Raw genomic sequence first — 22,634 nt, 5'->3', positions numbered from 1 at the left:
GGGGCTGAACAGGACGAATGTTCACAGAATTCGGGGGGGATTATTTGCATGGGATGCTGCAGACAACTCGTAAAATACGGGACAAATCCCATCCCGCATTGATTCAAAACGGGACCCGCTATTTTATTCTCAAATATTAGATAGATTCCCTTTTTTAAGGGACTGGTGGCAACCCTACATACACCTAACTCCGCATGTCCATAAAATAGTACCATTACATTACACTGTGTCTCTCTAAAGGTTTCTGCCATTTATTCTCCCCATCGAATGCTTTTTCATTGTTTGGGCCACCGTCGGCCCTATATATCTTTAAATGTGCCTGCTGGCATGATGCTTCATGGAATGCATCATCATCCAATGAGATGTTGGTGGCAAAAAACAAGCCCAAAGAGGCTAATTGATACGAATTAATAGTAATAGATATATTTACTGCAGCTTATGTATCATATGTATGTGTAGATGACCATATAGACCTAGGAGTTGTATTATGTGTGTGTCTGAATATGTGTAAGGGCAGATCATTATGTATATATATAACTATATATATATATAGTTATATATAGATATATAGTTATATATATATAACTATATATATATAGTTATATATATATATAGTTATATATATATATATAACTATATATATATATTAGTTATAATCAGACATTTGATCAATTGAAGCAGTGAAAGATGAAACATCCAGAAGTTTATTAAGCGCTGAATAAACAAACAGAACTTTACGAAGAGCACGATATGCACCAGATGCAGGCCTTCCTCTGCATCGCAACACTATACGAACATGTACAGTATGAGAGTACAGTCCGTGGGACAGTGTGTGAGACAGTCTGCGGTTGGACAGTCAATCCTCGGCTACAGCGTGTGGTGTTCACGTTACGTTAGGGCTCGAGAAAATCTTCTTGTAAATAAATGATTCCTTGTCTTCAGCATTGATCGCACTCTTATAGGACGTCATCGTTAGATTAGATTGATCTAACCAATATCGCTACTTCATCAATGAGGAAGAGAGATGCCCTTTAACCGGGGGAGTGGTTTTTCGATGTGTTGCTATGGTGATTTAGCCAAACCTGCTTCGGGAACCGAAAAGCCTGATCTACCGTTTACGTCATCTCAGTTAGCCATGTACGAGGAACAGGGCCCAGGATTAATATAATTTAGCAAACAACATGGAGAAATGGTGTTTTTGAACTTTCAAAAATATGGCAAAATCTTTGAATCTGTATTGTAAAATTATTTTATATTCAGCATGATGCTGATGCTGTGATTAATTTATCAACAAACACCGTCCTTACCTGCGTGTCCGATACTGCAGCCGTTTGGCGCTCAGCACTGCACGACCACCAAGAGGAGGAGTGGGGGTAGAGGGAGGGGCGGGGCGGGGCTTCGTTCTTTCATAAGAACTTCGTTCTTTCATAAGAACTCAAAGAAATGCCAGTCTGATATCAAAACACACTTGCTTGATGACAGAGAGAGTAATTTTCATTTGAAATATTAATGAATGAAGAAAACAATGGGCTCCAGCAGAAGGGGCACTTTTCTCATCTAGGGCAAAAGGGCTGGTGCTTGAGCACCACTAGGGGTCTATCTGTGCACGTGCCTGTATGGAGATATGGTCTTTTGAACTTGTAATTACAGGGTTTTTACTTTGAAGAAATCTCCAAATCTGTGCAGTAAAAATATTTCACTTTTCTTACAATAGTAGTCAGAGATGTCCTTAACACATGTATGTTAGTCTTTTTTAGAATTATTGAGAAAAGTATTTTTATTGCAGTTCAAACTTTGAGAAATGGTCCTTTTGAACTTGAAACTTAGGATATAAATATAGAATAATTACTTTACTTTGTACTGTAAAATTATTCATTTTTTTGTACAACAGTAGTCATAATGGTCCTGAACACACATACTTCAGTCATTGTCCAGAATATTTGATTAAATAGCTTTTATTTCGGTTACTTGTTCAATACCGTAAATATCAGCATACACTAAAATTCAAGCGTCGGCTGAGTTGACCGCAGTTAAATTATGCAAAGACTCAAATTGTAAGTACAGGTAGTTGAATGTGGTTCTGTCGAATCTACATAGTTGTTAATGATTGTTACCTGCTTACATTTAGGTTTACTTGAGGCAAATTAAAGGGAATATTGTATCGAGCTATGTTAACACTGAGCTAGCTAGCTATTTTCTCCAGTGAGCAAGAGTGTGAAGGAGCAAATTCTAAATACAAGAAATAACTATTGACATATCTCTTTATTCTTTGCTTCAATATTGATGTAGTGTTTTGAAACAATAATATAATTTCCTACAGAATGTTGTGGTTTATAATCATTTAATGCTAGTGGAAAGAAAATGTCATATGTCTCTCATAACTAGTTATTGTACTGGTATGTCATTCTGTTCATTGACCAGATGGATATCAGTTTGTTGTTTTATTTCTTCAACTGTGGAATAAATGTGTAGGCATTTGTTGTTACTGTAGGTAATTTGTTGTTACTCCAAGGCTTAGCCTAAACGAGAGTACTTCATGAGGTCTTCATCTCAAGTCAAACTTATATACATAATATAAGTAACCAAAACTATAGAGCCAAATCACACTCTTTCTGATTGAACCACGCGCAGACATACTTCTCCCAAAGGAGAATCCTAGAAACATGGTGATGTTTATTGAGACAAATAGTCACTAACTCGTGTGTACTTATCAAGACTATCATGTAGTGTTGGTAGTTTTTTTGCAAAGTTTATAAGATTGAATTTCAAGGAAATCTTTAGGCTGGGACAAAGAATTTCAGGATACGTTGTGTTATAAGTGGCTTTAATAAAAAATAAAAAATTGTGATGCAAAGGTCTCCTGAGGCTTCACAATACAGACCTATGCTTCCGCTCAAGAACCCCGAAAAAAGTAATCCATCAGGTTATATACATTTTCCATCATAGCCATCATCATTCCACGCTATCACTCTGTCCTCCTTCTACAAAAACGGAGCTCCCTGACTTTGGAGCTTGTCTCCAAATTCCTGCGAGCTACTTCTTGTGAGCCGTTGGTTCAGTGTCTTTCGACTGGGCATCTTTAAGTTACTTAAAAACATATAATGCAATATCTCCAGTCATATGTTGTGGCCTGCATTTAGATTTACTGGGGGGCCCTCTTCCTAAAACTCCGTAATTTCCATGTAAATGTACATCAATTCAAAACTTTTAGGCTAAATATGGTTTACTCATATGTTACTTATACATAATGTCACAAGGCTGTTATCCAGTCTTTCTTGTTTCTGACTGGCTGAGTATAGTAATTTACACTAAGACCTTCTTTGTAAGCATACTAACACAGTCTTTAGGCACCATGCAGCTATAATATGCCTTTATTGAAAGAATAGCATCTTAGAATAATTCTAAGAGAAGGATATAGCATATCTATTTAAAAAGTCCTATCTGACCTTTGTGTTGAAATATATACGCTAACCCAATTTACAAATTAAGGAATAAAAAGTTTTAGAATGCCAACTGTTGCTATACATATTTGGCCACCTTATTAGATTTTACTAGCAAAAGAGTTTAATTAAAAAGCAATGTTTTTATAAAATGTTCCACCTTTGTCTATACCCCTTTCCATAGGTTAAAGGCATTTGGAAGAAAATGGGTGTATTTAAAGAAGGAAATCGAGCTCCGAGGAAAGACTAATGGTCAATGTTGGGTGGAATGACAGCCTTTGTCAAAGCCATGGCAATATCAAGAGTACATACTATTTCTCAGAATTTTGGTCTGATCTCCCTATAACTTCTTTTGGCCAAGATAATACAACAATGCCATGTCAAGTTCTACACTGCTGTAACTACTTGCCAGTTGGAAAGAGAGCAAAGTTATATATGTTTTTATATATATAAGGGCTGTGGCAGAGATGAATGCAATAACATTTTTTTTACGTTTGTTTACCGCGGTAGTGAGTTACATCAAGGTGGAGAGAGCTTTTAGCATTGGAAGTAAAGCAAAAATAGGCGCGACGTACAGCGGAGAACTGTGCAGAGGAATTACTCCACGTGTCAAACAGAAGGGGGGTGAGTGTCAAACGGACCACTTAAAGCACTGCTATGCTAAGCTTGCTGCTATGCTACTTCCATCTGAAAATATAACATTACCCTGCGTGGCACGCAGGTCTGCAGAGGACCACCACTGTGTCCCTGACCATCCTTGCTAACGGCCTTGCTAAATGTGGGGAGATTGTTGGCACTTCAAAAACAGCCGTTAAATTATGGAGAGTTGAGAGCAAAGTGCAGAGTTGCAACACCTGTTGGAATTCTGCCTCCAAGATGATCAAATGTGTGTAGTTTTGTGTTTAAAATGACGTTAACATTTAAACAAGTGTCTAAAATGCACGCTTTCTAAAGTGATTACTCATTACGTTTTACGTCTTTAAAAGAAAAACAAACATTCATTAAAAATAACAACCGCCATTAATTAGTTAATTTTTAAAAATTCTATTCACAGCCCTAAAATGACTACATTTGACTACAGAAACACTTCCAAATGTTTTGTGTTTAAAATGTATGGCAGGATCATTCACATACAGAATACAGGTCTCTCAATTCTCTTCATGGAGGCTGGGCTTCCAGCATCCACAGCAGTGGTAGCAGCATCGATAGCAATAATGCTGCAACTGACAGAGGAGCCCACTGGACGTCTCTGGAGCTACCTGAGTTTCTTCTTTTATTATCGGCGCTTGGTACATTTTGGCAAAAGCATGTTCCGTCAACGGGAATGTTGCATTCTCTTTGGTTGTATTAACCTGGTTGGTTTGTTTAGCCTTGTAACTAGTTGTCACTGTCCCTGACACTCCATTAACACTTAGTTTCTCAAATTGAACTTCACATTGTCCAAGCTGTGTGTATTTGTCATTGTTTTTTTTGCGGCCTCTCCCGAAGTTACTCTGGGATGTCATGTCTTTACATAACTCTGGTTTCTGTATCTCCTCTAAGAGTTTCTTTTCTTTTTGGGACCACGTTATCTTGACAAAGCGATCAATCACATTGATTCTTTTCTCAAGGTAGTTTCTCATTTCATGACTCATGTGCTTCATCTGATCAATTTCCATCCGTTCCATTTTTGTGTCCTTCCAGAGCTTTCGCAAATAATGTCTTTTTGACATTTTCACATCTGTAAAATCAACAGTAGACGCCGCCAATGTTTTTGCAAGTTTAGTAATTTGATCATTTTTTACCTCTTCATTCTTGAGTATCAGCATATCTTCCCTCTTAGTTAATAAGTATTTGTCTTTTATTCCAAAATAATGTGTGTCTCCTAACTTCCACTGATGTTTTTGAGTCTGATTGGTCACATTAGGGTGTTTTTCACCCTTCTCATGTTCAAATTGTATAAGTTTAATAAAATATGGTTTCTCGTCATTGTCCTTTTGAAGCCATTCTATTACGACCTCAGTTTGTACTGCCTTGTCAATCTTAATTGTCACCATTTGTTTCTTTGGTTTTGGCGTCAAGTCAAAAGGGAGCCTGTCCCTATAGATCTTCCTAGATGTATGCATATCCATTTTGTAGTCCTTTTGTCTCCTTGGATTAAATTGAATGATTTTTGGTCTCCTGGGTTGTATGAGGTGAATTGACCTAGAGAACTTGGCAGCTCCAATCTCTTCCTTCTTGTTGAGATCCCCCCTCCAAAGTTCCAGTTCCTGTCTTCCAGCCATTACACTCGTCTTCATTGTTTCCAGTTCTTGTTTTCGTCTATTGAAATCATCTTTCTTGAGTTCTAGTTTATCTTGTTTTAAGATAATAATGTCCATGTCGACCTTTAACTTGTCTTTTTCTGCATCAAGCTTAAGGATCAAATCCTTAATGTAGCCTCTCGCTCTGTTTATCTCAATAAACATATTTTCTCCGAGTTCTTTCTGTTTATGAATCTCCATCTTTGTGGTTTCCAGTTCGATTTGCTCCCTCTTTATATCTTGTTGCTCTTGTTCTAATATGTCTCTTTGTTTCAGAATGTCACACTTCATCAGCTCCAAGTCCAGTTTTTCTGTCTTCATTTTCTCACTCTCTCTGTCGAGGTCATTTCTTTCTTGCGTTAATTCTGCCTTCAGTTTGTTCACATATTCTTTGAACACCTCAAATTTCTGCTTCCTTTGGCATTGAATGTTGTCTCTTTGGATGACCATGTCTGACCGTATACTTATCAGACTTTTCTTTTCCCTCTCCATCAGCTCGGTGGAACAAGCCACACTTTCTTTCTGTACATTTAGAGCTGCAAGCTTTTGTTTCAATTCAGTGTACAGCTCTACTACATCTTCACTATGTAGTTGTAATTTTTTCCTCTTTTCTTTCTTGTCTTCCTTCATCCTTTTAGTCAGCGTTTTAAGTTGTCCTTTAAAAGTTTCTATTGATTTCATTTCATTCAAGAGATGAGATTCTCTTATTTTCAGTTCAGACCTTTCTCCTTCCAATCTGACCTTCTCATTGTCTAACCTGTGTCTGTCCATGTCAGCACTACTCTTCATCTGACTGAGTTGTTCTTTCTCTCCATTGATGGAGTTAATAGCAGCTCCAATCTCTTCTTTCTTCTTGGTGAGATCCTCCCTCCAAAGTTCCAGTTCCTGTCTTCCAGCCATTACACTCGTCTTTATTGTTTCCAGTTCTTGTTTTTGTCTATTGGAATCATCTTTATTGAGTTCTAGTTTATCTTGTTTTAAGATAATAATGTCCATGTCAACCTTTAACTTGTCTTTTTCTGCATCAAGCTTAAGGATCAAATCCTTAATGTAGCCTCTCGCTCTGTTTATCTCAATAAACATATTTTCTCCGAGTTCTTTCTGTTTATGAATCTCAATCTTTGTGGTTTCCAGTTCGAATTGCTCCCTCTTTATATCTTGTTGCTCTTGTTCTAATATGTCTCTTTGTTTCAGAATGTCACACTTCATCAGCTCCAAGTCCAGTTTTTCGGTCTTCATTTTCTCACTCTCTCTGTCGAGGTCATTTCTTTCTTGCCTTAATTCTGCCTTCAGTTTGGTCACATATTCTTTGAACACCTCAAATTTCTGCTTCCTTTGGCATTGAATGTTGTCTCTTTGGATGACCATGTCTGACAGTATACTTATCAGACTTTTCTTTTCCCTCTCCATCAGCTCGGTGGAAAAAGCCACACTTTCTTTGTGTACATTTAGAGCTGCAAGCTTTTGTTTCAATTCAGTGTACAGCTCTACTACATCTTCACTATGTAGTTGTAATTTTTTCCTCTTTTCTTTCTTGTCTTCCTTCATCCTTTTAGTCAGCGTTTTAAGTTGTCCTTTAAAAGTTTCCATTAATTTCATTTCATTCAAGAGATGAGATTCTCTTATTTTCAGTTCAGACCTTTCTCCTTCCAATCTGACCTTCTCATTGTCCAACCTGTGTCTGTCCATGTCAGCACTACTCTTCATCTGACTGAGTTGTTCTTTCTCTCCATTGATGGAGTTAATAGCAGCTCCAATCTCTTCTTTCTTCTTGGTGAGATCCTCCCTCCAAAGTTCCAGTTCCTGTCTTCCAGCCATTACACTCGTCTTTATTGTTTCCAGTTCTTGTTTTTGTCTATTGGAATCACCTTTATTGAGTTCTAGTTTATCTTGTTTTAAGATAATAATGTCCATGTCGACCTTTAACTTGTCTTTTTCTGCATCAAGCTTAAGGATCAAATCCTTAATGTAGCCTCTCGCTCTGTTTATCTCAATAAACATATTTTCTCCGAGTTCTTTCTGTTTATGAATCTCAATCTTTGTGGTTTCCAGTTCGATTAGCTCCCTCTTTATATCTTGTTGCTCTTGTTCTAATATGTCTCTTTGTTTCAGAATGTCACACTTCATCAGCTCCAAGTCCAGTTTTTCTGTCTTCATTTTCTCACTCTCTCTGTCGAGGTCATTTCTTTCTTGCCTTAATTCTGCCTTCAGTTTGTTCACATATTCTTTGAACACCTCAAATTTCTGCTTCCTTTGGCATTGAATGTTGTCTCTTTGGATGACCATGTCTGACAGTATACTTATCAGACTTTTCTTTTCCCTCTCCATCAGCTCGGTGGAAAAAGCCACACTTTCTTTGTGTACATTTAGAGCTGCAAGCTTTTGTTTCAATTCAGTGTACAGCTCTACTACATCTTCACTATGTAGTTGTAATTTTTTCCTCTTTTCTTTCTTGTCTTCCTTCATCCTTTTAGTCAGCGTTTTAAGTTGTCCTTTAAAAGTTTCCATTAATTTCATTTCATTCAAGAGATGAGCTTCTCTTATTTTCAGTTCAGACCTTTCTCCTTCCAATCTGACCTTCTCATTGTCCAACCTTTGTCTGTCCATGACAGCACTACTCTTCATCTGACTGAGTTGTTCTTTCTCTCCATTGATGGAGTTAATAGCAGCTCCAATCTCTTCTTTCTTCTTGGTGAGATCCTCCCTCCAAAGTTCCAGTTCCTGTCTTCCAGCAATTACACTCGTCTTTATTGTTTCCAGTTCTTGTTTTTGTCTATTGGAATCATCTTTCTTGAGTTCTAGTTTATCTTGTTTTAAGATAATAATGTCCATGTTGACCTTTAACCTGTCTTTTTCTGCATGAAGCTTAAGGATCAAATCCTTAATGTAGCATCTCACTCTGTTTATCTCAATAAACATATTTTCTCCGAGTTCTTTCTGTTTATGAATCTCAATCTTTGTGGTTTCCAGTTCGAATTGCTCCCTCTTTATATCTCGTTGCTCTTGTTCTAATATGTGTCTTTGTTTCAGAATGTCACACTTTATCAGCTCCAAGTCCAGTTTTTCTGTCTTCATTTTCTCCCTCTCCCTGTCGAGGTCATTTCTTTCTTGCCTTAATTCTGCCTTCAGTTTGTTCACATATTCTTTGAACACCTCAAATTTCTGCTTCCTTTGGCATTGAATGTTGTCTCTTTGGATGACCATGTCTGACAGTATACTTATCAGACTTTTCTTTTCCCTCTCCATCAGCTCGGTGGAACAAGCCACACTTTCTTTCTGTACATTTAGAGCTGCAAGCTTTTGTTTCAATTCAGTGTACAGCTCTACTACATCTTCACTATGTAGTTGTAATTTTTTCCTCTTTTCTTTCTTGTCTTCCTTCATCCTTTTAGTCAGCGTTTTAAGTTGTCCTTTAAAAGTTTCTATTGATTTCATTTCATTCAAGAGATGAGATTCTCTTATTTTCAGTTCAGACCTTTCTCCTTCCAATCTGACCTTCTCATTGTCCAACCTGTGTCTGTCCATGTCAGCACTACTCTTCATCTGACTGAGTTGTTCTTTCTCTCCATTGATGGAGTTAATAGCAGCTCCAATCTCTTCTTTCTTCTTGGTGAGATCCTCCCTCCAAAGTTCCAGTTCCTGTCTTCCAGCCATTACACTCGTCTTTATTGTTTCCAGTTCTTGTTTTTGTCTATTGGAATCACCTTTATTGAGTTCTAGTTTATCTTGTTTTAAGATAATAATGTCCATGTCGACCTTTAACTTGTCTTTTTCTGCATCAAGCTTAAGGATCAAATCCTTAATGTAGCCTCTCGCTCTGTTTATCTCAATAAACATATTTTCTCCGAGTTCTTTCTGTTTATGAATCTCAATCTTTGTGGTTTCCAGTTCGATTAGCTCCCTCTTTATATCTTGTTGCTCTTGTTCTAATATGTCTCTTTGTTTCAGAATGTCACACTTCATCAGCTCCAAGTCCAGTTTTTCTGTCTTCATTTTCTCACTCTCTCTGTCGAGGTCATTTCTTTCTTGCCTTAATTCTGCCTTCAGTTTGGTCACATATTCTTTGAACACCTCAAATTTCTGCTTCCTTTGGCATTGAATGTTGTCTCTTTGGATGACCATGTCTGACAGTATACTTATCAGACTTTTCTTTTCCCTCTCCATCAGCTCGGTGGAAAAAGCCACACTTTCTTTGTGTACATTTAGAGCTGCAAGCTTTTGTTTCAATTCAGTGTACAGCTCTACTACATCTTCACTATGTAGTTGTAATTTTTTCCTCTTTTCTTTCTTGTCTTCCTTCATCCTTTTAGTCAGCGTTTTAAGTTGTCCTTTAAAAGTTTCCATTAATTTCATTTCATTCAAGAGATGAGCTTCTCTTATTTTCAGTTCAGACCTTTCTCCTTCCAATCTGACCTTCTCATTGTCCAACCTGTGTCTGTCCATGTCAGCACTACTCTTCATCTGACTGAGTTGTTCTTTCTCTCCATTGATGGAGTTAATAGCAGCTCCAATCTCTTCTTTCTTCTTGGTGAGATCCTCCCTCCAAAGTTCCAGTCCCTGTCTTCCAGCAATTACACTCGTCTTTAATGTTTCCAGTTCTTGTTTTTGTCTATTGGAATCATCTTTCTTGAGTTCTAGTTTATCTTGTTTTAAGATAATAATGTCCATGTTGACCTTTGACTTGTCTTTTTCTGCATCAAGCTTAAGGATCAAATCCTTAATGTAGCCTCTCGCTCTGTTTATCTCAATAAACATATTTTCTCCGAGTTCTTTCTGTTTATGAATCTCAATCTTTGTGGTTTCCATTTCGAATTGCTCCCTCTTTATATCTTGTTGCTCTTGTTCTAATATGTCTCTTTTTTTCAGAATGTCACACTTCATCAGTTCCAAGTCCAGTTTTTCTGTCTTCATTTTCTGACTCTCTCTGTCGAGGTCATTTCTTTCTTGCCTTAATTCTGCCTTCAGTTTGGTCACATATTCTTCGAACACCTCAAATTTCTGCTTCCTTTGGCATTGAAGGTTGTCTCTTTGGATGACCATGTCTGACAGTATACTTATCAGACTTTTCTTTTCCCTCTCCATCAGCTCGGTGGAACAAGCCACACTTTCTTTCTGTACATTTAGAGCTGCAAGCTTTTGTTTCAATTCAGTGTACAGCTCTACTACATCTTCACTATGTAGTTGTAATTTTTTCCTCTTTTCTTTCTTGTCTTCCTTCATCCTTTTAGTCAGCGTTTTAAGTTGTCCTTTAAAAGTTTCTATTGATTTCATTTCATTCAAGAGATGAGATTCTCTTATTTTCAGTTCAGACCTTTCTCCTTCCAATCTGACCTTCTCATTGTCCAACCTGTGTCTGTCCATGTCAGCACTACTCTTCATCTGACTGAGTTGTTCTTTCTCTCCATTGATGGAGTTAATAGCAGCTCCAATCTCTTCTTTCTTCTTGGTGAGATCCTCCCTCCAAAGTTCCAGTTCCTGTCTTCCAGCCATTACACTCGTCTTTATTGTTTCCAGTTCTTGTTTTTGTCTATTGGAATCATCTTTATTGAGTTCTAGTTTATCTTGTTTTAAGATAATAATGTCCATGTCGACCTTTAACTTGTCTTTTTCTGCATCAAGCTTAAGGATCAAATCCTTAATGTAGCCTCTCGCTCTGTTTATCTCAATAAACATATTTTCTCCGAGTTCTTTCTGTTTATGAATCTCAATCTTTGTGGTTTCCATTTCGAATTGCTCCCTCTTTATATCTTGTTGCTCTTGTTCTAATATGTCTCTTTTTTTCAGAATGTCACACTTCATCAGTTCCAAGTCCAGTTTTTCTGTCTTCATTTTCTGACTCTCTCTGTCGAGGTCATTTCTTTCTTGCCTTAATTCTGCCTTCAGTTTGGTCACATATTCTTCGAACACCTCAAATTTCTGCTTCCTTTGGCATTGAAGGTTGTCTCTTTGGATGACCATGTCTGACAGTATACTTATCAGACTTTTCTTTTCCCTCTCCATCAGCTCGGTGGAACAAGCCACACTTTCTTTCTGTACATTTAGAGCTGCAAGCTTTTGTTTCAATTCAGTGTACAGCTCTACTACATCTTCACTATGTAGTTGTAATTTTTTCCTCTTTTCTTTCTTGTCTTCCTTCATCCTTTTAGTCAGCGTTTTAAGTTGTCCTTTAAAAGTTTCTATTGATTTCATTTCATTCAAGAGATGAGATTCTCTTATTTTCAGTTCAGACCTTTCTCCTTCCAATCTGACCTTCTCATTGTCCAACCTGTGTCTGTCCATGTCAGCACTACTCTTCATCTGACTGAGTTGTTCTTTCTCTCCATTGATGGAGTTAATAGCAGCTCCAATCTCTTCTTTCTTCTTGGTGAGATCCTCCCTCCAAAGTTCCAGTTCCTGTCTTCCAGCCATTACACTCGTCTTTATTGTTTCCAGTTCTTGTTTTTGTCTATTGGAATCATCTTTATTGAGTTCTAGTTTATCTTGTTTTAAGATAATAATGTCCATGTCGACCTTTAACTTGTCTTTTTCTGCATCAAGCTTAAGGATCAAATCCTTAATGTAGCCTCTCGCTCTGTTTATCTCAATAAACATATTTTCTCCGAGTTCTTTCTGTTCATGAATCTCAATCTTTGTGGTTTCCAGTTCGAATTGCTCCCTCTTTATATCTTGTTGCTCTTGTTCTAATATGTCTCTTTGTTTCAGAATGTCACACTTCATCAGCTCCAAGTCCAGTTTTTCTGTCTTCATTTTCTCACTCTCTCTGTCGAGGTCATTTCTTTCTTGCCTTAATTCTGCCTTCAGTTTGGTCACATATTCTTTGAACACCTCAAATTTCTGCTTCCTTTGGCATTGAATGTTGTCTCTTTGGATGACCATGTCTGACAGTATACTTATCAGACTTTTCTTTTCCCTCTCCATCAGCTCGGTGGAAAAAGCCACACTTTCTTTGTGTACATTTAGAGCTGCAAGCTTTTGTTTCAATTCAGTGTACAGCTCTACTACATCTTCACTATGTAGTTGTAATTTTTTCCTCTTTTCTTTCTTGTCTTCCTTCATCCTTTTAGTCAGCGTTTTAAGTTGTCCTTTAAAAGTTTCTATTGATTTCATTTCATTCAAGAGATGAGATTCTCTTATTTTCAGTTCAGACCTTTCTCCTTCCAATCTGACCTTCTCATTGTCCAACCTGTGTCTGTCCATGTCAGCACTACTCTTCATCTGACTGAGTTGTTCTTTCTCTCCATTGATGGAGTTAATAGCAGCTCCAATCTCTTCTTTCTTCTTGGTCAGATCCTCCCTCCAAAGTTCCAGTTCCTGTCTTCCAGCAATTACACTCGTCTTTATTGTTTCCAGTTCTTGTTTTTGTCTATTGGAATCATCTTTCTTGAGTTCTAGTTTATCTTGTTTTAAGATAATAATGTCCATGTTGACCTTTAACCTGTCTTTTTCTGCATGTAGCTTAAGGATCAAATCCTTAATGTAGCCTCTCGCTCTGTTTATCTCAATAAACATATTTTCTCCGAGTTCTTTCTGTTTATGAATCTCAATCTTTGTGGTTTCCAGTTCGAATTGCTCCCTCTTTATATCTTGTTGCTCTTGTTCTAATATGTGTCTTTGTTTCAGAATGTCACACTTCATCAGCTCCAAGTCCAGTTTTTCTGTCTTCATTTTCTCACTCTCTCTGTCGAGGTCATTTCTTTCTTGCCTTAATTCTGCCTTCAGTTTGGTCACATATTCTTTGAACACCTCAAATTTCTGCTTCCTTTGGCATTGAATGTTGTCTCTTTGGATGACCATGTCTGACAGTATACTTATCAGACTTTTCTTTTCCCTCTCCATCAGCTCGGTGGAAAAAGCCACACTTTCTTTGTGTACATTTAGAGCTGCAAGCTTTTGTTTCAATTCAGTGTACAGCTCTACTACATCTTCACTATGTAGTTGTAATTTTTTCCTCTTTTCTTTCTTGTCTTCCTTCATCCTTTTAGTCAGCGTTTTAAGTTGTCCTTTAAAAGTTTCTATTGATTTCATTTCATTCAAGAGATGAGATTCTCTTATTTTCAGTTCAGACCTTTCTCCTTCCAATCTGACCTTCTCATTGTCCAACCTGTGTCTGTCCATGTCAGCACTACTCTTCATCTGACTGAGTTGTTCTTTCTCTCCATTGATGGAGTTAATAGCAGCTCCAATCTCTTCTTTCTTCTTGGTCAGATCCTCCCTCCAAAGTTCCAGTTCCTGTCTTCCAGCAATTACACTCGTCTTTATTGTTTCCAGTTCTTGTTTTTGTCTATTGGAATCATCTTTCTTGAGTTCTAGTTTATCTTGTTTTAAGATAATAATGTCCATGTTGACCTTTAACCTGTCTTTTTCTGCATGTAGCTTAAGGATCAAATCCTTAATGTAGCCTCTCGCTCTGTTTATCTCAATAAACATATTTTCTCCGAGTTCTTTCTGTTTATGAATCTCAATCTTTGTGGTTTCCAGTTCGAATTGCTCCCTCTTTATATCTTGTTGCTCTTGTTCTAATATGTGTCTTTGTTTCAGAATGTCACACTTCATCAGCTCCAAGTCCAGTTTTTCTGTCTTCATTTTCTCACTCTCTCTGTCGAGGTCATTTCTTTCTTGCCTTAATTCTGCCTTCAGTTTGGTCACATATTCTTCGAACACCTCAAATTTCTGCTTCCTTTGGCATTGAATGTTGTCTCTTTGGATGACCATGTCTGACAGTATACTTATCAGACTTTTCTTTTCCCTCTCCATCAGCTCGGTGGAACAAGCCACACTTTCTTTCTGTACATTTAGAGCTGCAAGCTTTTGTTTCAATTCAGTGTACATCTCTACTACATCTTCACTATGTAGTTGTAATTTTTTCCTCTTTTCTTTCTTGTCTTCCCTCATCCTTTTAGTCATCGTGTTAAGTTGTCCTTTAAAAGTTTCTATTGATTTCATTTCATTCAAGAGATGAGCTTCTCTTATTTTCAGTTCAGACCTTTCTCCTTCCAATCTGACCTTCTCATTGTCCAACCTGTGTCTGTCCATGTCAGCACTACTCTTCATCTGACTGAGTTGTTCTTTCTCTCCATTGATGGAGTTAATAGCAGCTCCAATCTCTTCTTTCTTCTTGGTGAGATCCTCCCTCCAAAGTTCCAGTTCCTGTCTTCCAGCAATTACACTCGTCTTTATTGTTTCCAGTTCTTGTTTTTGTCTATTGGAATCATCTTTCTTGAGTTCTAGTTTATCTTGTTTTAAGATAATAATGTCCATGTTGACCTTTAACCTGTCTTTTTCTGCATGAAGCTTAAGGATCAAATCCTTAATGTAGCCTCTCGCTCTGTTTATCTCAATAAACACATTTTCTCCGAGTTCTTTCTGTTTATGAATCTCAATCTTTGTGGTTTCCAGTTCGAATTGCTCCCTCTTTATATCTCGTTGCTCTTGTTCTAATATGTGTCTTTGTTTCAGAATGTCACACTTTATCAGCTCCAAGTCCAGTTTTTCTGTCTTCATTTTCTCACTCTCTCTGTCGAGGTCATTTCTTTCTTGCCTTAATTCTGCCTTCAGTTTGGTCACATATTCTTTGAACACCTCAAATTTCTGCTTCATTTGGCATTGAATGTTGTCTCTTTGGATGACCATGTCTGACAGTATACTTATCAGACTTTTCTTTTCCCTCTTCATCAGCTCGGTGGAACAAGCCACACTTTCTTTCTGTACATTTAGAGCTGCAAGCTTTTGTTTCAATTCAGTGTACAGCTCTACTACATCTTCACTATGTAGTTGTAATTTTTTCCTCTTTTCTTTCTTGTCTTCCTTCATCCTTTTAGTCAGCGTGTTAAGTTGTCCTTTAAAAGTTTCTATTGATTTCATTTCATTCAAGAGATGAGCTTCTCTTATTTTCAGTTCAGACCTTTCTCCTTCCAATCTGACCTTCTCATTGTCCAACCTGTGTCTGTCCATGTCAGCACTACTCTTCATCTGACTGAGTTGTTCTTTCTCTCCATTGATGGAGTTAATTGCAGCTCCAATCTCTTCTTTCTTCTTGGTGAGATCCTCCCTCCAAAGTTCCAGTTCCTGTCTTCCAGCAATTACACTCGTCTTTATTGTTTCCAGTTCTTGTTTTTGTCTATTGGAATCATCTTTCTTGAGTTCTAGTTTATCTTGTTTTAAGATAATAATGTCCATGTTGACCTTTAACCTGTCTTTTTCTGCATCAAGCTTAAGGATCAAATCCTTAATGTAGCCTCTCGCTCTGTTTATCTCAATAAACACATTTTCTCCGAGTTCTTTCTGTTTATGAATCTCAATCTTTGTGGTTTCCAGTTCGAATTGCTCCCTCTTTATATCTCGTTGCTCTTGTTCTAATATGTGTCTTTGTTTCAGAATGTCACACTTTATCAGCTCCAAGTCCAGTTTTTCTGTCTTCATTTTCTCACTCTCTCTGTCGAGGTCATTTCTTTCTTGCCTTAATTCTGCCGTCAGTTTGTTCACATATTCTTTGAACACCTCAAATTTCTGCTTCCTTTGGCATTGAATGTTGTCTCTTTGGATGACCATGTCTGACAGTATACTTATCAGACTTTTCTTTTCCCTCTCCATCAGCTCGGTGGAAAAAGCCACACTTTCTTTCTGTACATTTAGAGCTGCAAGCTTTTGTTTCAATTCAGTGTACATCTCTACTACATCTTCACTATGTAGTTGTAATTTTTTCCTCTTTTCTTTCTTGTCTTCCTTCATCCTTTTAGTCAGCGTGTTAAGTTGTCCTTTAAAAGTTTCTATTGATTTCATTTCATTCAAGAGATGAGATTCTCTTATTTTCAGTTCAGACCTTTCTCCTTCCAATCTGACCTTCTCATTGTCTAACCTGTGTCTGTCCATGTCAGCACTACTCTTCATCTGACTGAGTTGTTCTTTCTCTCCATTGATGGAGTTAATAGCAGCTCCAATCTCTTCTTTCTTCTTGGTGAGATCCTCCCTCCAAAGTTCCAGTTCCTGTCTTCCAGCCATTACACTCGTCTTTATTGTTTCCAGTTCTTGTTTTTGTCTATTGGAATCATCTTTATTGAGTTCTAGTTTATCTTGTTTTAAGATAATAATGTCCATGTCAACCTTTAACTTGTCTTTTTCTGCATCAAGCTTAAGGATCAAATCCTTAATGTAGCCTCTCGCTCTGTTTATCTCAATAAACATATTTTCTCCGAGTTCTTTCTGTTTATGAATCTCAATCTTTGTGGTTTCCAGTTCGAATTGCTCCCTCTTTATATCTTGTTGCTCTTGTTCTAATATGTCTCTTTGTTTCAGAATGTCACACTTCATCAGCTCCAAGTCCAGTTTTTCGGTCTTCATTTTCTCACTCTCTCTGTCGAGGTCATTTCTTTCTTGCCTTAATTCTGCCTTCAGTTTGGTCACATATTCTTTGAACACCTCAAATTTCTGCTTCCTTTGGCATTGAATGTTGTCTCTTTGGATGACCATGTCTGACAGTATACTTATCAGACTTTTCTTTTCCCTCTCCATCAGCTCGGTGGAAAAAGCCACACTTTCTTTGTGTACATTTAGAGCTGCAAGCTTTTGTTTCAATTCAGTGTACAGCTCTACTACATCTTCACTATGTAGTTGTAATTTTTTCCTCTTTTCTTTCTTGTCTTCCTTCATCCTTTTAGTCAGCGTTTTAAGTTGTCCTTTAAAAGTTTCCATTAATTTCATTTCATTCAAGAGATGAGATTCTCTTATTTTCAGTTCAGACCTTTCTCCTTCCAATCTGACCTTCTCATTGTCCAACCTGTGTCTGTCCATGTCAGCACTACTCTTCATCTGACTGAGTTGTTCTTTCTCTCCATTGATGGAGTTAATAGCAGCTCCAATCTCTTCTTTCTTCTTGGTGAGATCCTCCCTCCAAAGTTCCAGTTCCTGTCTTCCAGCAATTACACTCGTCTTTATTGTTTCCAGTTCTTGTTTTTGTCTATTGGAATCACCTTTATTGAGTTCTAGTTTATCTTGTTTTAAGATAATAATGTCCATGTCGACCTTTAACTTGTCTTTTTCTGCATCAAGCTTAAGGATCAAATCCTTAATGTAGCCTCTCGCTCTGTTTATCTCAATAAACATATTTTCTCCGCGTTCTTTCTGTTTATGAATCTCAATTTTTGTGGTTTCCAGTTCGAATTGCTCCCTCCTTATATCTTGTTGCTCTTGTTCTAATATGTCTCTTTGTTTCAGAATGTCACACTTCATCATCTCCAAGTCCAGTTTTTCTGTCTTCATTTTCTCACTCTCTCTGTCGAGGTCATTTCTTTCTTGCCTTAATTCTGCCTTCAGTTTGGTCACATATTCTTCGAACACCTCAAATTTCTGCTTCCTTTGGCATTGAATGTTGTCTCTTTGGATGACCATGTCTGACAGTATACTTATCAGACTTTTCTTTTCCCTCTCCATCAGCTCGGTGGAACAAGCCACACTTTCTTTCTGTACATTTAGAGCTGCAAGCTTTTGTTTCAATTCAGTGTACAGCTCTACTACATCTTCACTATGTAGTTGTAATTTTTTCCTCTTTTCTTTCTTGTCTTCCTTCGTCCTTTTAGTCAGCGTTTTAAGTTGTCCTTTAAAAGTTTCTATTGATTTCATTTCATTCAAGAGATGAGATTCTCTTATTTTCAGTTCAGACCTTTCTCCTTCCAATCTGACCTTCTCATTGTCCAACCTGTGTCTGTCCATGTCAGCACTACTCTTCATCTGACTGAGTTGTTCTTTCTCTCCATTGATGGAGTTAATAGCAGCTCCAATCTCTTCTTTCTTCTTGGTGAGATCCTCCCTCCAAAGTTCCAGTTCCTGTCTTCCAGCCATTACACTCGTCTTTATTGTTTCCAGTTCTTGTTTTTGTCTATTGGAATCACCTTTATTGAGTTCTAGTTTATCTTGTTTTAAGATAATAATGTCCATGTCGACCTTTAACTTGTCTTTTTCTGCATCAAGCTTAAGGATCAAATCCTTAATGTAGCCTCTCGCTCTGTTTATCTCAATAAACATATTTTCTCCGAGTTCTTTCTGTTTATGAATCTCAATCTTTGTGGTTTCCAGTTCGATTAGCTCCCTCTTTATATCTTGTTGCTCTTGTTCTAATATGTCTCTTTGTTTCAGAATGTCACACTTCATCAGCTCCAAGTCCAGTTTTTCTGTCTTCATTTTCTCACTCTCTCTGTCGAGGTCATTTCTTTCTTGCCTTAATTCTGCCTTCAGTTTGTTCACATATTCTTTGAACACCTCAAATTTCTGCTTCCTTTGGCATTGAATGTTGTCTCTTTGGATGACCATGTCTGACAGTATACTTATCAGACTTTTCTTTTCCCTCTCCATCAGCTCGGTGGAAAAAGCCACACTTTCTTTGTGTACATTTAGAGCTGCAAGCTTTTGTTTCAATTCAGTGTACAGCTCTACTACATCTTCACTATGTAGTTGTAATTTTTTCCTCTTTTCTTTCTTGTCTTCCTTCATCCTTTTAGTCAGCGTTTTAAGTTGTCCTTTAAAAGTTTCCATTAATTTCATTTCATTCAAGAGATGAGCTTCTCTTATTTTCAGTTCAGACCTTTCTCCTTCCAATCTGACCTTCTCATTGTCCAACCTTTGTCTGTCCATGACAGCACTACTCTTCATCTGACTGAGTTGTTCTTTCTCTCCATTGATGGAGTTAATAGCAGCTCCAATCTCTTCTTTCTTCTTGGTGAGATCCTCCCTCCAAAGTTCCAGTTCCTGTCTTCCAGCAATTACACTCGTCTTTATTGTTTCCAGTTCTTGTTTTTGTCTATTGGAATCATCTTTCTTGAGTTCTAGTTTATCTTGTTTTAAGATAATAATGTCCATGTTGACCTTTAACCTGTCTTTTTCTGCATGAAGCTTAAGGATCAAATCCTTAATGTAGCATCTCACTCTGTTTATCTCAATAAACATATTTTCTCCGAGTTCTTTCTGTTTATGAATCTCAATCTTTGTGGTTTCCAGTTCGAATTGCTCCCTCTTTATATCTCGTTGCTCTTGTTCTAATATGTGTCTTTGTTTCAGAATGTCACACTTTATCAGCTCCAAGTCCAGTTTTTCTGTCTTCATTTTCTCCCTCTCCCTGTCGAGGTCATTTCTTTCTTGCCTTAATTCTGCCTTCAGTTTGTTCACATATTCTTTGAACACCTCAAATTTCTGCTTCCTTTGGCATTGAATGTTGTCTCTTTGGATGACCATGTCTGACAGTATACTTATCAGACTTTTCTTTTCCCTCTCCATCAGCTCGGTGGAACAAGCCACACTTTCTTTCTGTACATTTAGAGCTGCAAGCTTTTGTTTCAATTCAGTGTACAGCTCTACTACATCTTCACTATGTAGTTGTAATTTTTTCCTCTTTTCTTTCTTGTCTTCCTTCATCCTTTTAGTCAGCGTTTTAAGTTGTCCTTTAAAAGTTTCCATTAATTTCATTTCATTCAAGAGATGAGCTTCTCTTATTTTCAGTTCAGACCTTTCTCCTTCCAATCTGACCTTCTCATTGTCCAACCTTTGTCTGTCCATGACAGCACTACTCTTCATCTGACTGAGTTGTTCTTTCTCTCCATTGATGGAGTTAATAGCAGCTCCAATCTCTTCTTTCTTCTTGGTGAGATCCTTCCTCCAAAGTTCCAGTTCCTGTCTTCCAGCAATTACACTCGTCTTTATTGTTTCCAGTTCTTGTTTTTGTCTATTGGAATCATCTTTATTGAGTTCTAGTTTATCTTGTTTTAAGATAATAATGTCCATGTCGACCTTTAACTTGTCTTTTTCTGCATCAAGCTTAAGGATCAAATCCTTAATGTAGCCTCTCGCTCTGTTTATCTCAATAAACATATTTTCTCCGAGTTCTTTCTGTTTATGAATCTCAATCTTTGTGGTTTCCAGTTCGAATTGCTCCCTCTTTATATCTCGTTGCTCTTGTTCTAATATGTGTCTTTGTTTCAGAATGTCACACTTTATCAGCTCCAAGTCCAGTTTTTCTGTCTTCATTTTCTCACTCTCTCTGTCGAGGTCATTTCTTTCTTGCCTTAATTCTGCCTTCAGTTTGTTCACATATTCTTTGAACACCTCAAATTTCTGCTTCCTTTGGCATTGAATGTTGTCTCTTTGGATGACCATGTCTGACAGTATACTTATCAGACTTTTCTTTTCCCTCTCCATCAGCTCGGTGGAACAAGCCACACTTTCTTTCTGTACATTTAGAGCTGCAAGCTTTTGTTTCAATTCAGTGTACAGCTCTACTACATCTTCACTATGTAGTTGTAATTTTTTCCTCTTTTCTTTCTTGTCTTCCTTCATCCTTTTAGTCAGCGTTTTAAGTTGTCCTTTAAAAGTTTCTATTGATTTCATTTCATTCAAGAGATGAGATTCTCTTATTTTCAGTTCAGACCTTTCTCCTTCCAATCTGACCTTCTCATTGTCCAACCTGTGTCTGTCCATGTCAGCACTACTCTTCATCTGACTGAGTTGTTCTTTCTCTCCATTGATGGAGTTAATAGCAGCTCCAATCTCTTCTTTCTTCTTGGTGAGATCCTCCCTCCAAAGTTCCAGTTCCTGTCTTCCAGCCATTACACTCGTCTTTATTGTTTCCAGTTCTTGTTTTTGTCTATTGGAATCACCTTTATTGAGTTCTAGTTTATCTTGTTTTAAGATAATAATGTCCATGTCGACCTTTAACTTGTCTTTTTCTGCATCAAGCTTAAGGATCAAATCCTTAATGTAGCCTCTCGCTCTGTTTATCTCAATAAACATATTTTCTCCGAGTTCTTTCTGTTTATGAATCTCAATCTTTGTGGTTTCCAGTTCGATTAGCTCCCTCTTTATATCTTGTTGCTCTTGTTCTAATATGTCTCTTTGTTTCAGAATGTCACACTTCATCAGCTCCAAGTCCAGTTTTTCTGTCTTCATTTTCTCACTCTCTCTGTCGAGGTCATTTCTTTCTTGCCTTAATTCTGCCTTCAGTTTGGTCACATATTCTTTGAACACCTCAAATTTCTGCTTCCTTTGGCATTGAATGTTGTCTCTTTGGATGACCATGTCTGACAGTATACTTATCAGACTTTTCTTTTCCCTCTCCATCAGCTCGGTGGAAAAAGCCACACTTTCTTTGTGTACATTTAGAGCTGCAAGCTTTTGTTTCAATTCAGTGTACAGCTCTACTACATCTTCACTATGTAGTTGTAATTTTTTCCTCTTTTCTTTCTTGTCTTCCTTCATCCTTTTAGTCAGCGTTTTAAGTTGTCCTTTAAAAGTTTCCATTAATTTCATTTCATTCAAGAGATGAGCTTCTCTTATTTTCAGTTCAGACCTTTCTCCTTCCAATCTGACCTTCTCATTGTCCAACCTGTGTCTGTCCATGTCAGCACTACTCTTCATCTGACTGAGTTGTTCTTTCTCTCCATTGATGGAGTTAATAGCAGCTCCAATCTCTTCTTTCTTCTTGGTGAGATCCTCCCTCCAAAGTTCCAGTCCCTGTCTTCCAGCAATTACACTCGTCTTTAATGTTTCCAGTTCTTGTTTTTGTCTATTGGAATCATCTTTCTTGAGTTCTAGTTTATCTTGTTTTAAGATAATAATGTCCATGTTGACCTTTGACCTGTCTTTTTCTGCATCAAGCTTAAGGATCAAATCCTTAATGTAGCCTCTCGCTCTGTTTATCTCAATAAACATATTTTCTCCGAGTTCTTTCTGTTTATGAATCTCAATCTTTGTGGTTTCCATTTCGAATTGCTCCCTCTTTATATCTTGTTGCTCTTGTTCTAATATGTCTCTTTTTTTCAGAATGTCACACTTCATCAGTTCCAAGTCCAGTTTTTCTGTCTTCATTTTCTGACTCTCTCTGTCGAGGTCATTTCTTTCTTGCCTTAATTCTGCCTTCAGTTTGGTCACATAT

At 37.4% G+C, this 22,634-nt stretch overlaps 1 protein-coding gene across 1 annotated transcript in view; it reads right to left on the bottom strand.

Annotated features, from left to right (window-relative positions):
- Positions 1-2,807: 2,807 nt before the first annotated feature.
- LOC120821427 (uncharacterized) overlaps positions 2,808-22,634 on the bottom strand; it is a 47,476-nt gene continuing 27,649 nt past the window's right edge. The window contains exon 5 of the mRNA XM_040179931.2: positions 2,808-22,634. This exon is cut by the window's right edge and continues 13,481 nt beyond it. Coding sequence (XP_040035865.2) covers positions 4,589-22,634 — 18,046 coding nt within the window. The 3' untranslated portion in view covers positions 2,808-4,588.

This window comes from Gasterosteus aculeatus, chromosome 7 (assembly GCF_964276395.1).
Source record: "Gasterosteus aculeatus chromosome 7, fGasAcu3.hap1.1, whole genome shotgun sequence".
Classification (NCBI taxonomy): Eukaryota; Metazoa; Chordata; class Actinopteri; order Perciformes; family Gasterosteidae; genus Gasterosteus; species Gasterosteus aculeatus.
This window is presented reverse-complemented; position numbering and strand designations above follow the sequence as displayed.